General features: G+C 40.3%; 1 protein-coding gene across 2 annotated transcripts in view; it reads right to left on the reverse strand.

Annotated features, from left to right (window-relative positions):
* Window positions 1-15156, reverse strand: part of LOC122799914 (lateral signaling target protein 2 homolog) — a 746347-nt gene that overhangs the window by 468569 nt on the left and 262622 nt on the right. The window contains exons 4-5 of one of the 2 annotated variants that reach the window (XM_044069311.1): window positions 8843-9045; window positions 6969-7058 (exon numbers count right to left, since the gene is read on the reverse strand). In XM_044069311.1, coding sequence (XP_043925246.1) covers window positions 6969-7058; window positions 8843-9045 — 293 coding nt within the window. The remainder of the gene's footprint in view (window positions 1-6968; window positions 7059-8842; window positions 9046-15156) is intronic. The other variant, XM_044069312.1, reaches the window with a different exon arrangement.

Genomic DNA, 15156 nt, shown 5'->3' on the forward strand with positions numbered 1-15156 from the left:
CCGTAAACCACTGAGGCAAGAAAAACTAAAATATTCCCAACGGGTACTTAGCCAACTTTGACTCGGTCTGAAACTCCGAAATCGAAAAATTTCAGAACGCCAACCGGCACTTGCAATACTGCTTCTGCATCGGACCATGCGGCAAAAAAGACTGAGGATATGACATCGGTCATGCGCATTTGTACCCTGACGTCCTGATGTCAGTCAAATGGACTACCCAAGTGTAAGGACTGCAGCAATGTGAGATGAAGAACATCCATGGCTGCTTAGGCCAGAAGGGAATTACCACAATGACCTTGGGGGATTCCTTCTGAAACTTCAGAAGTACCCTGGATATTAGTGGAAAGGGTGGAAAAGCATACAGTGATGGGTTCCCATTACCTGACTGAATGTTTAAGTTAGCGAACACCTAATGTCGATCTGATAATAGCAAAAGCAAAAAAAACACGAACGGACAATTTAATGCAGGCAAAGAATTCCCTTGGCCGTTATGCAGATTTTTCCCCTTTCCCCACTGCAGAGCGATCACACAGTTGGTATATTTAGTTAGGGGGGTGGGGGGCCTAGTCCCCCACATATGGGGTGTAGTGGGTGAAGCCCCCACTTCATTTTGGTTTAAATTTCTTTTTTTGCAGCTGAGAGAATTCATTCCCTACGTTAAATCGGCCATTCGCTGTTTTAATTTTTCGATAGTACCAGTTTGACGTTTAGGTATTCGCTAACCTAAACATTTGATCGGGTAATATAGACGCTACAGTAACATTCATGTCCAAGGAAAAGAAAAAGCATCTCTCTTCCAGAACTTCTTACATGGAGTCCTGGAACAGAATATTGCCAGTTGACTATTCAGAGAGGAGGAAAAGAGGTCTACTTCTGGAACTCTCCACGATTGATGAAATCTGGAAGATCCCCAAACTAGTTTCCAATCATGAGGGTCTGTCCTGGTCCTGGTCCTGCTCAACTACCTGACAGTTTTGTCTGACAGAATGTAGGATGTCTGTAGGTTGAGATTGCACTGTGAAGCTGTATATCCCGAGCTAACATGGCTAGTCTGTAAAAGGGGAATGACCTGGTCCCCTCTTCTTTGTTGATGTACCACATGACTGTGGTACTGTCTGTAACCACTTGAAGAGGTCTCAGGAACCAAAGATGGTTCAGAGAGTTGAGTGCATTCACCAGGGCAAGCATCTCCTTGATATGTATGTGCTTGTGTCTGTCCTTGGTGCTTCACACACTCTGCACTTTTTTCCCTCCTGAAACTGCTCCCCAAGGAAAGTCCTAGGAATCTGTGGTGACTGACTTATGGAGGAGGGAGGGAGAAGGGGAGACCTGGATTTAAGGATGTCTGTTGCCCCCACCAAATGATTTCTCTTCTGACAAACTCCAGCACTGGGATTTGAAAAGATAAAAGGTGTTGGTTCTGGGACTAAACAAATTTCAGATACCACTGTATCTTTCTAATGTGGTGTCTCGACATGGGTATCATGAGAGTCACTGATGCCATGAGACCCAACATCTGAGGTATTTCCTCACAGTAACAGAAGTCTGACTGGAAAACCTTAGAAACAGATTTAGATATGGATCAATGCTCTTTGAACTGAGGTGTCTACTTGACATTCCAGGGACACAATGCTTTGTGAAAGAGTCAAGAAAGAATTTTGAATGTTCTCTTGGAACCCCAGCTTGTGTGAGAGAGATTCCTGACACTTTGAAAAAGACTCCGCAAATATCCAACTTGTGTTTGTTTGTTTGTGTCTTTCGGCTTTTCCTGGTTAGGGGTCGCCACAGTGGAACTCTGGTCCGCTAATGATTGGCAGTTGATTTTTACATACCGGCTTGCCAGGCCTGACGCACAACCTTCAACAAAGGTACGCCCATTCACGCATGTCTCCACCCAGAAGACGCTCTAGCTGAGAATCGAACAATATCCAACTTGTGTAAACATGGATAAATGTGGATAACTTGTAGCTTGCAATGAGCTATAACTAGAGCTAGATACTTTGTGAACACTCTTGGTGCAGTGGATAGACCAAAGGGAAAGGCAGGGAACTGATAACATGATCCAGACACACAGAACCATAAGACACACCTGAAATTTGGATGAATAGGGATGTGATGATAAGCATCTTTTAAACCTAGTATTACTGGGAAACTTAAATGAGGAAGAACAGGTTATAGGTTGTGAAGTGAAATAATGTTGAATATGGGCACAATCACAAACAGGTTTAAGAAAGATCCAGAACTAGTCTCCAAGCAATTTATGTCTTTGGTACTAGGAACATCCTTGAATAAAAACTGTTCCCTACCTGTTGCCAAAGAGAAAAAAACAGAGATTCAGACTGTCCCAATTGGTCAGAACAAACTTTAATATATGAGCCTGCCAATTCAACATTCTGAAAATCAAAGCTGTAGAAGTACACACTTTTCCCCATACCTATACATAATTTTCCATTCCTTATCAGAAAGACTAGGATTGAAATTGATTAGCAGCTTAGCTGCAGCAGGATGACCTAGAGCTATAGCTGCTAGGCCAGGTTTGGGAAAGTACAGTTGTGTACACTTACCATAAATGTAGATGTTCAAGTGTATTCACTGTTGCAGTCATCACCTGTGGGTTACCCCTGCTGTGGTAGCCCCCGGCCGGCCCGAATACCAGAATCAATGTTTTTGTGCGTCGGCTGCTGTCACTTGTAGTCTGACGTCAGGTCGTCAGTACTATAAAGCAAGGCAGCCAATGCCATTACATCAGTTTTTCTTGCCCTAACCCATCAGAAGCACAAGAGAAAAGAGAGAAGTGGTCTTGGTGGCTAAGAGCCACCTTGGAAAGGATGTGTCCCCCTAGGGAAGATGTGAAAAGGGGGATGGAGGGAGGGAAACCAAGACTGCAACAGTGAATACACTTGAACATCTACATTTATGGTAAGTGTACACAACAGTACTATGTTCTTTGTGTTTCACTGTTGCAGCCATCACCTGTGGGTGGATTCCCAAAGCTGAGGTAAAGGGTGGAAGGATAGATAGAGTCCTAGGTATGAGTCAAAAAGCCCTGCAGAATTTCAGAGGCAAACCCTGCCCTAGACTTCGAAAAGAGAGGTAGGTGGTAATGCTTTGTAAAGGTATAGACAGGGGTCCAGGTGGCCGCTTATAACATGTCCCTGGTAGGTACTCCTCTGAGGAAGGCAGTGGAAGTGGAGGTTGCCCTAGTGGAGTGGGTATGGATTGACTTAGGGATGGTTTTCCCATGCAGTCTGTAGCAAACATGGATACAGTGTGAAATCTATTTGAAAATGGTTTGTTTGGAAATGGGTTTCCTCTCTGCCTCTGGGGCAAAGCGGTCCACATAGTATCTGAGTTGTCTATACACGTCTAGTGAGTGTAGAATTCTTTCCCCTTGTTTTGAGGGTTGGGAAAGAAGGTGGGAAGGTGTATGGCCTGGTTAAGGGTCACATCAGATACCACCTTGGGCATAAACACGGGATTAGTCTTCAGGGAGACTCTGTCTGCATGGAAAATTATGAAGGGCTCAACAGCCATGAGAACTTGAAGTTCTGACACCTTTCTGGCTGAGGTCATAGCTAGTAGGAAGGCAGTCTTCCAGGAGAGGTATTTCAATTTTGTTGAAGCAGCAGGTACGAAAGGAGGTAAGGTTAGTTTCTCTAACACATAATTCAGGTCCCAGGGTGGATTAGGAGGACTTCTGGGAGGCCTGATATTAGAAGCCCCTCTGAGGAATTGCTTAATCATAGCATGAGAAGAGGGATGGGTCTGAATCATAATGGGCAGAGATGGCCAAGGCATGGGTTTTAATAGAGGAGAAGGACAGGCCACTATTGAGCAACTCTGCTAAGTAATCCAGGTTGAGAGGGAGGGATGGGAGATTGGGAGGTACTTCCCCTTTTGATAGTTTCTAGGACCAGAATCTTTTCCATTTTCCTGCATAAGATTTTCTTGTGCTGGGCCTTCTGGCCTCTGTGATGATATCCAGGACCTATTTGCTTAACAGTGACTTCTTGTTAGTTTTTAGTGTATGAGGCATGCTAAACGTTTGAGAGTCTGTAGGTCTGGGTGCAGTACCTTCCCCCTCTCCTGGGTTAAGAGGTCTGACCTTAGGAGAAGCAGCTTGGGGTGGGGCTGTAAGGTCACACTGCGTAGTAAGGGGTACCAATACTGTCTGGGCCAGTCCAGAGCAATGAAGATGGCCTTTGGTCTCTCCTTTCTTATTTTGATCAGAATCTTGGGAATAAGGGGCTGAGGAGGGTATGCATACATAAAAAGGGAGCTCCAGGGGAAGGTCAAGGCATCCACCTTCCATTCTAGGAGGTGATACTCCCTGGTACAAAACTCGTGCAGCTGGTGGTTGAGGTTCGAGGCAAAGAGATCCACCTCTGAGGTCTCCCCTCCCACTCCTGGGTGATTTGCAGAAAGATTTCCCTGTGGAGCTGCCATTCATGGGGGTCCAGTAAGTTTCTGCTTAGGTGATCTGCCAGTGTGTTGTTGATCCCTACTGGGCAATTAGATGTAGCCCCATGGAGGTGGCTGTACGTCACAGACTCATGGCTAACCTGCACAGGGGGTAAGATTGGGTGCCCCCCTGCTTGTTGATGTACCACATTACTGTGGTGTCTGTTTTTATAAGGAGGACCCCTGGCCTGAGATGGGGTTGGAAGGAAGTCAGAGTATTTTGCACTGCCATCATTTCTTTCTGGTTGATGTGCAAGTGAAGTTGCTGGGCATTCCAAAGGCCTTGGGTACACCTGCCTGCTAGGTGAGCACCCCAGGCTATGTCTGAGGCGTCGGTGGTGACTGTCTGGCCAGAAGGGCAGACGATGAATGGAAGACCCTTGTTCATGGCACAAGCCTCTGCCCACCACAGAAATTCATCCCTTATGCAAGGGATCAGTGGAAGACTGGTCTCTAGGGACCGAGAGTGCTGACACCAAAGGTTTTTTAAGTACCACTGAAGCTTTCTCATGGGAAGCCTGGCGAGAGGGATGAGAAGGATGCAAGATGCCATGTATCCCAGGGCTTGCAGGAATTGCAGTGAGGTGACTTCTGGAAGCCAGCTGGGTGAAGAAGAGAGGCAGGAAACTCTGCTTTTCTGGGGATAGGAAGGGCATTAGGGTTGCTGTGTCTAGCACTATCGCAATCAAAAGTTCAGAAACAGTGTGTCATCAAGTCCACCTCCACTCAACAGCTTCAGTGGTCTCTGAAAGCACTTTCTGCTCACTAGCTAAAAACTGCTTACTTCTCTTCCCCAACATCATGATGTGTTGCACAAAAATCTTCCCCTACTCAAAACGAGTAGGAGAATTCCCCCAGTGCCCAAACTAAACGTCCCCTAGTCAGTATGAATATCACATCAGGTCTCCACCGAATATAAGATAGCGGGACTAACGTGGTCAATAAAATGTCATGAAGCTACTGCTATTAAACAATCTGATCTCAACACACAGCAGGGAAGTGCTAAACAGATGACCGTGAATAATATAAAAGCAACAGATCTTCCATTTGACAACTCTAAACAAATACCTGAAAAAAAATTTCCTTGCAACTTACTTTAATGTCTCTGCCTTATTTTTTGTCTATGTAGTTACAAAGCCAGGAAGGGAAAAAAAAAAACTAAAGAAATCTGGAACTTCTGTCACTACAATCTCTTCCCCTATATACCTGTATGTTCTCCCACCCAGTCTAAGCATGCACAACTCATACATAACCAAGTTATCATAATCGTAAAGAGGGGATATCACGACATTGGCATATCAGATACATAGCATGCTTTTTAGTTAAGTTCATGGTTAGGATGTAGGTTAAATTCATACACCAAAAAAGCTTATTTTAGCCATCGTACAAGTGCAGTACTATAGGAAAAGTATAAGCTATGGTTGGATTTAGTCACTTTTACTGTAGATTTCATAAAGCAGGCTTTGTCCCTAAGACCAAACCACAGCAATAATTTACAGAATAATTTACAGAATAATTTACATAAGGAAAAGGGTTTGAAATCTGACTCCATTTTCATTTTCTACTGGTGCCTGGCATTTTCTGGTTTCTTAGAACTAATATGTTTTGCTTCCATTACTTTTATCATTTTAAACACAGTTATTAAAATATGTTTAAAGAAAAAAAAACAGCAACCTCAGTTTATCTGATGGAAACAAGAACACCAACAATAATGCAAGTGTAAAATTCACATTACCAGAAACATCTTGAGAAGTACCACAATTTTAGAAAAAAATTCCACTGCGGCAGCCTACATAAACACATATTACAAATATTAATAATTTTTTCAGAGGTTTCTGGTGGTTCAGTCTCAGTCTCATTATATTACATGTCAAGTTGTAGGAAGTAGCATGAACTGTGGACAAAAGGCAGCTACAGGTTACATTAACAAGACGTGCAGTTCCTTTTTCCAGTCAGATCCTATAGGGAGACGCAGAGATGCTTTCTTTCTTGAAGATAACACATGCCAAGCAAATATGTAACTTGTCATATAAACAGGCATGCAAGCAAACATTGTTTAAGTCACTCACAACAATCAGCAGGTTATCCTACATGTCCATCCCTTTCCAATGTGAGGTACTGAATATTTATAGCCATGAACAGGAAAAACATGGGTGCAGCAAAGATGCTGTGATGCAGACAAATGCTAAAAACATCTACAGCTAAAAAGTTAATACAGCTGCTGAATATCCTGTTCCTTTAGTGGTGATTATGATATGGTTTCACTTTTTCAGCAGTCCTGTAAAGCACTTATAACAGGTTTAGTAAATCCTTCTCCCCACACTCCCAATACTAAAGTGGAATATAAGTAATGACCAGGCCAAACACCAAGAAGCAGAATTTGTAGAAATCACATGCACTGTATATACTACAGAATAGATCAACAGGTTTAACATTTTTGTATAATTCACCCAGGATCCATTAATACCAAAATATATAATTAACAATTACCAACAAATTTTACTTACCTGGCAACGGTTTCACAGAAAAGTACCACAATTTCCTGTTGTTTGTACAGCTCCTCAGGGGACTTCAGAGAAACAACTGAAGAAATGTAGCTGAAAAATGAACATGTAAGTGAATGATAATATATAAACCAACCCCTATGAGGAAATAACTGAGTGTAGCAAATGCCAAATAAAATATGTGTAATACCGAATTTTGATAAGGCAGTAAAACATCAAGGTAGCTGTATTATTTTAGACCTCAAAATATTTGAAGTATGTCACTGACTTACAAGGCTACTGAATACTCACTGCTGAAGCTATATTCTAGCAACGGGTTCTGTTTAAGCAAGTATCATACTGAAATCAACATAAATACAGAAACATATAAAATTGTGACAAATAAGGGCATTGGCTAACTTTGTCTTTGTTTGACCACGCCGAGAGGTGGTTGTATTTGCAGTTTAATTTCTATCCCAGTTAATTTTTTATTCAGTATGTTTTAAGTTTGTCCCATTGTACTCTGGCTTATCCCAATGTTGCCAGATCTATCATTTTGTAATATGCTGTTCCGTACATCAATAATGCTCTTGGAGAAAATATTTTTCTTGCATTCTCTTTCCTAGAGGTGTCCTCCTCCTCCTACTTTCAAATCGTAGATAATTGTTTTTGTATGATTTCTTCTAAAAGTTGTATATCTTGAAATTTTATGATAACCTTGAAAAATCTGACAGTCTCTATCATGTATCCCCAACTCATTAGTTTCATCAAGTGTGTATGATTTGTTTTCTATTACATTTTTGTGCATAGCTTCTGGTGCCTGTTAGGTACCAACATAATGTAGTGCATTGTATTGCAATTACAAAAAAAAAAAAAAATTGTGCACCAGATACAAAATATGGGGTTGTAAGCACTATTGTCTCCTTTACAATTAAGACATACTTTTATTATGCAAATTATAGTATCGTCTATTATCTGAGAAAATAGCTTACCTAGTAAATGTTTTAATGCTACCATATGTAATACAAAGAAGTAATACAAAGGTGATAGTGGCTCTGACCAGATGATCCATTCTTAAACTCTGGATTAGCCTACTACATGGCTCTCCCTTGTTTAAAGATGCACTGTCAGGAAATGAAAAGTGGCATATTCCCATATAATTGTATGTACATTACATGCATCTTTTTTTATAAAATTAATGTTAAACATATTATACAGTTACAAAAAAACATAGCCTTAATAACAAGACTGACCATTAGTAGTCATTTTAAAAACATTGTTTAAAGTGATGTATTGATTCACAAAAGTTAGCCACACAGATATTCTTTAGATGTTGTCCTAAGCTACTATAAAACAGGGATGTATGGGGTGGGATGGTAAACAGAAATACCATACATAAAACTTGAAAGTGAATGGGTGAAATTATGTTCAGAATTGGAAAATTTGACTGAAATGTTTAGAAAATAACTAAATAAATGAGGGCCACCAGTGCATCAGAGGCTGTGAAACTTGCTATCATTCATTAAGACGTTACTTTAACTTCTCTTTAAAATTCAAGGGTCTCTTGAAACTGTTTTTTGTGTATAAGAGAAGTTAATTTTTAGACTGGATGGCCTTGACAGAAAAGAAGTGAAAAATACAGAGCCTTATTTAGAAAGGACTTTTTTCCACAGAAACACAATAGGGAAACTTTTACGCAATGAGGTATAAGATAGCCTCTTCAGCCTAATCAGACTGATCATTTAAAATGACTAATTTCCAAAATGCAACGCGCACACACACACACACACACACACACACACACACACACACACACACTCTCACTTAAATACACATATAGTTAAAAAAAACAAATATGGTTGTAAGACTACTAAAATTCTATATAATTTCAGAGATACCTCAGCTCAAAGTCTGTAAATGCCTTGTCGAACTGTATAAGTGCATATCGGATCTGAGTGTTATATTCGCCAGGGTCCGTCAAACTCTGTGCTCTCAGCAGTTTCCGTACAGTTTGCAGTGAGCGAAGCAGTTGTTTTGCCTGAGGTTGTAAGGCCTCTGCTTCAGGGTCATGAACATCAATGAAGGAGCTTTCAGACATACACTGTAAAGACATACATATATATACATCATTTGCATCCTTCTATTTCTTCTTATTAAATAAATGCATGTTATTTTCATATTAATTCACAGTGCATGTTATTGTTTCTTGGCTCATTAACCAAGTACAATGGTCAAAAGACTGTGGTATAAATAACAAGTAGTTGCTAGAGTCAACAGTGCAATTCAATGAACTCCAATAATTTGGATTACCCTGACAACGTGAAACAGTTATCTGAAATATTCCCCATATAGCTGAATCTTTGAGACTTCACTTTTGCAGCATACTTGTTATTTCCTGGGCTGGCACAACAGAAAACTGGTACTGGTACTGACCCCACAAACTCCAGATGGATGTCTTTTAGACCAACTTGAGCAACAGTACAAGCAGGCATCTTCTTCATGTTCCCATGAGTTCTAACCAAGGGAGCCCGCAGGATTTTTTGCAGGGGGGTGCAAACCCAGAGCCCCACCCATATCGCTCCCCCCGCCCCCTGCCAACACAGCCCCGCCCACATCCACCCACCCCAAGCCCCACCCACAGAGCCATTCCAGTGCCCCATTACTTGGCTATTTCTCTCCATTTGCCATAGACACTGTTCAAATCTCTGTGTGCATACTGTTTTATGCTTTAGTTCTACAATGATTACAGGCAGTTGGATTTAATTTACAACTTTTATTTCAAACATTATAGCCCAAACACTGAGACATTTACTAAACCTAAACAAAGCAATAGTCTTACAATGAAAACAGACTTGGCATTAAAGCTTCTCTACTTTTGAAACTCACATTCAATGAAACAGCATTGAAACCCACATTCAAAGAAAATGCATCTGGCCAGTGGCAAGTTATTTACCTTTGAACTGTTTTCAAGCAATAGGCTCCTTGCACACTGTTAGGGCCATGCAAAAGATTTGATTTACCTGATTGTTTAATTATAATATATAATTGAATTATATCCCTTGTATTATACAGCAACACTTGTTTGAGTGTCTCTGCCGAAGTAAAAGTAATCTGAATAATTCCACATTAAAGATATCTGAAACTAATGAAGATGTTGTTGCTAGAAAACTGTATATTTCAGTGTTTCATCTACAAATTCAGTGCCTGCTTCCGTCAAAGAATAAATTGCCTATGTTAAATTAAAAAATGGTAAGTTGGTATATTGCAATAGAAAATGGATGGCAAGCTGAAAAACAGGTTCATAGTTATTAGGCATCTCATCCAAAGGAGGACATCATCAGGACTGCAGCATACAGATGTAAATGCTGTAGGAATAGAACCTCAAGCCTCTCCATTAAGATGCAAGTATTCTACTTGTGGTGCTACTAACATAGCTTTAAAACTTTATACCACAATAGAGATACCATTTGCTAAACAAAACAGTTGCACATTATAAATAGACTTTGCATGAGCAGCAGTAAACTTCACTTCCCTTAAAGCTCAGTTCCTTGAAAATGCACTTAACTCCACCTGCTAACTCTAACTTGGGCATTTCGCTTTCTCTCACAAACATACCACAACCCTCAAGGCCTCAACCTTAGTGCAAGAAATATGGACAAAGCCTAAAATAAATAGGGACTGATTATAAATATGGCTCTCATAAACTTAGAAAATTGCAAGAGTAACAGGATTTGTGTTAGTATGCATTTTTCTAAATGATATGACATCTAAAACTGAAATGTCTCATTATTTAGCAACTTCAATCCTTTTTAGGAGGAATATGGGGCAAAAATCTGGACATTCTGCAAAAACCTGGACAGCTGAGGGGTATGCTACCTCCCTCTTATACACACACCAAATAATTCTGGTCAGACTTGAATTAGTTCTGGGAAGGTTGCACTGAACGGCACCGTGCTTGATCTGAAGTGGGTGAAATCCTGGTAGCCAGTGATAACTGATCTGCAGCTCAGCAATGTGGAGCATTAAAGCATTTTTAGCAGAGCATTGTTTCATCACTACCTATTGTGTTTGCACATAAGCTGTAGCTATTTCAAACATTTGCCTTTTTTTGATTACTACAGAGTACATTTACCCACCAGAGCTATTGTGTTTTGACTTCAGTGTGGAGCTTACCTAGTTGTTGCAGGGCTTGGCTTTTAAGTAAGGTAGCAATGCTTATTTACCATATACCATTAAAGCCACCCAACTACAAGTGTACTAACACACAGACACTGCTATAAGACACTGGTCTCCAATAAAACGTAATGAGCTTCTGAAAATACTGTAATCCTGTCCTTTTATTACAAATACTGTCATATGCATTTCAATACCCAAGGCTTATACATTATCTAGTTATGTAAATATTCTCTGCATGGCAACAACGAAAAGGCTTTCAATGCTGGTAATTCTTTAAAAATATGCTTACTAAAGCTTACTTGCATCTTAAAATCTCCGACAAGCTTACCCGATGTTCATTAAACCATGGCTACTTAAACAGCGCAACAGGGCACTGTGACAGCATGCAGTTCCTGAATAATAAGAAGCATAAATCAACAGTATAAAAATCTGATAGAAAACCAGAACATTCTGCAAAATCAAGGACAGATGAAAAGCCACAGTCGTATTTGTGATCTACCTTGGATGGGGGAATACTCTGCACACTTACACTGCATAACTGCTCCTTGTCTTCCTTGGACACATCCAGAGCCACTACAATGGGGGGTGGGGTGCAATAAGTATGTCATAATTTGAAATGTCTCTGGCTGACAGTGATGGCTCTGACACTCATACCTCAACTTCAGAGCAAGAAATCTCGACAAAGCCATACATAGAACTAGAAGTGGGACACAGGCCCAAAAATAAGGCCAATTTTTAAATATTGCTCTTATTAACTTAGATAATAGAACAGTAGTAGATCTTGCATTAGTACGAATTTTCTGAAGGGTATAAAATCTGAAACACAAATGTCTGCCATTATTTTCCAACTTCAATCTTTAATGACTTGCCACTAATTTGCCAGAAAACCACAATTTTATGAAAAACAGACCAAAATGTGATGCAAAAATACCTGTCAAAAAAAGGACACCTTTTTAATATTAACATTGTTAACTTGAGCAGCTAACAAAATAAGAGCATCTACATGCATTTCTGAAATAAAAGTAATCTATAACTCTGATCATTACAGTTATATATAATTGTAAACCCTCCACATTTTCTTCCAAAATTGCCATTTTGGAGAAGGGATTATTAGGGGAGAGCAACATTTTGAGCCAAAATTGGGGACAATTGAGAGGTTTGGATATTCCTAATCTACAAAGGGATTTGCACGTACCTCTCAACCTCTTAATGCAGGAAATCTGGACAAGGCTCAAATATATTGGGGGGAACATACAAACACAACTAAAAAATGCTCTTGTATAAACTTAAGACAGTCTTGCATTAGCATGCATTTTTCTGAAGGTTATGATATCTGAAACTCAATGTCTGTCATTTAGTGACTTAATTCCTAAATGATTTGCTAGAAAACCACAAATTTTATGAGGAACAAACCAAAAATAAGAAGCAAATATCTATTCATTCTGCAAAGATATGGACAACTGAGAGGTATAGTTCAACCGAGGCTGTCTGAGTTTGCTACCCCCCTCACAAAATCATGGTCAAATGCAGCCATTCCAATGTCCCATTCCTTGGTTATTTTGCCCCATTTACCATAAACACTAATGTGCATACTGATTTACTTCTGCGATGATTTAGGATTTCATTTGAAAGTTTTATTTTGCATTTTACAGCACAAACCCTAATACATATCTGTTAAACAAAGCAATGCAGTCTCACAATGAAAATAGACTAACATTAAAACTTCTCTGCCCTTGAAACTCACATGCATTGAAACAGCATTGAAACCCACATTCAAAGAAAATACATTTTGCCAGTGGCAGATAAATAAACTCTGGGCTGTCTTCAAAATCATAGGCCCGAACATAACATACACATGCTCTTTGATACACCTTCCTGACTGTATTACATTATATTCCTTGTACAATACAGTACAGTTGTTAGAGGGCATTTCAAATTTGTTTTGAACATTTTTCCAGAAAACAATGAAACAAAATGCATACACCAATGACAAAACTGCCCAATTCAGAACATTTCCATCATAAAAAGTCTACTCAACCTTCTATAGTCCACCAGTATCAGTAAAAAATATGCACAATCTCTGTAGTAAAATCCACATTAAAGAAATTTGTAACTAATAAAGAGGTTGCTGCTAGCAATCACTTTATATGTCATTGTTTAATCTACAAATAATAAATTGCCTTTGTTGCATGCAATAAAAAAATGATAAGCTAGTAATATCGCAATAGGGAACGGATAGCAAACTGATAACAGGTTCATAGTTACTAGGTATCTTTGCCAAAAGAACTGCAGCATCCACCCCCTTTACAACACAGTACAGTATCAGCAATGCATCTACCTACTGTGGGAGTAGAACCCACAGCCTTCAGCATCAAAAGCAAGTACACTATCCTGTTGTGCTATTAACAGTGCGAGCAGACTAAACATAAGCAGCACTAAACTTTTGCTCCCCTGCAGCTCTCAGCTCCTTGTAAAATCTACTTGACACTCAGCTGTATCTCTGAATGTTGCAGCACAAGAAATCTGGAAAAAGCCAAAATTTATTGGGGGGGGGCAAAAGGCCAAAAAACAGGGACACATTTTAAACATTGCTTGTATAATGTTGGAAAGTTGCTAGAATAAAATGCTGCGTTACCACCATACATTTCACTGCCACGTCTTGAACCCAGGGGACCCTGTGCAAAACAGTCAGAGCAACATACCACTACGCCAAATCAGCTGTTTTGTGAAAGAGGAAGACTGAAACTTAAATGGCTATCATTTAGTGAATTCAGTTTTCACCATAGCACAGCTGTCAACCTCTTAGCACAAAATACCTGAACAAAGCCAATAATGGGTGAATACAACCCCCAAACATTCAGTGAATTCAGTTCTCACCATAGCTCTCAACCTCTTAGCAAAAAACACCCAGACAAAGCCAGTAATGGGGGAATATAGCCCCCAAACATATTCAGTGAATTCAGTTCTTACCATAGCTCTCAACCTTAGCACAAAACCTGGATGAAGCCAATAAATACCTGAATAAAGCCAATACTGGGTAAATATAGCCCCCAAACATATTCAGTGAATTCAGTTCTTACCATAGCTCTCAACCTTAGCACAAAACCTGGATGAAGCCAATAATGGGGGGAATACAGTCCCAAAGACAGGGATACATTTCAAATATCCATCTTGTACACTTAGAAGAAAATTGCTAAAATAAAAGCTTTTGTTACCATGCACTTTCTGAAGAATATGTAGTCTGATATTGAAATGAGTGTCCATTTTTTTAACATTTGTTAACCAGGAAAGTCTGACTTGGAAAAAAAGCTAATTTTTAGCAGAGGCCCAGGGAGAAACACTCCAGACAGCCAAGAATCAAACCAGAGAACATGTAGCTGTCAGGCAACAAGGACACATACAGAAACCACAGATTTTATGAGGAACAGAAAAAGTATGAGGGAAAAACCTGCAACATTTTTACAAATGGTGGTGGGTAGGGAATTCAGGCTCTTGCCACTTGGGCCCAAGGTATAGGGTTCAAGCCTTATTCTCTACCCACCACCATGTAACACCTGGGGCATTTCACACACACACACACACACACACACACACACACACACACACACACACACACACACACACACACACACACACACACACACACACACACACACACCTCACTCTGACAGTGTCCCATCTTCCATCCGTTTCCTCCTGCTTGCAAATCCATCCACTTCAGGTCCCATCTTCCATCTGTTTCCGTCCGTTTCAGTTCCCGTGCGAATCCTCCTGCTTGCGAAACCGTCCGTGTGAGTTCCCGCTCGCAAACTTGTAAATATGAGAGCGCGAGGCGATGATGTCAGCACGCCTGCGACTGGACTGTCAGCACGGACTTCTTCTTAAAGAAGAACGCACTAAAAAAAAAAAAAAACTTTTTTTTTAAATTACAGCATTAACTTGTCAGCCGATTCCAGGGGGGTGCAAGTGCACCCCCTTGCACCTGCCTGCGGGCGCCCTTGGTTCTAACTACAGGCCAGGATATAATGATGCATAT

Source organism: Protopterus annectens, chromosome 4.part0 (assembly GCF_019279795.1).
Source record: "Protopterus annectens isolate FY-2018-M chromosome 4.part0, PAN1.0, whole genome shotgun sequence".
In the NCBI taxonomy this organism is placed as follows: Eukaryota; Metazoa; Chordata; order Ceratodontiformes; family Protopteridae; genus Protopterus; species Protopterus annectens.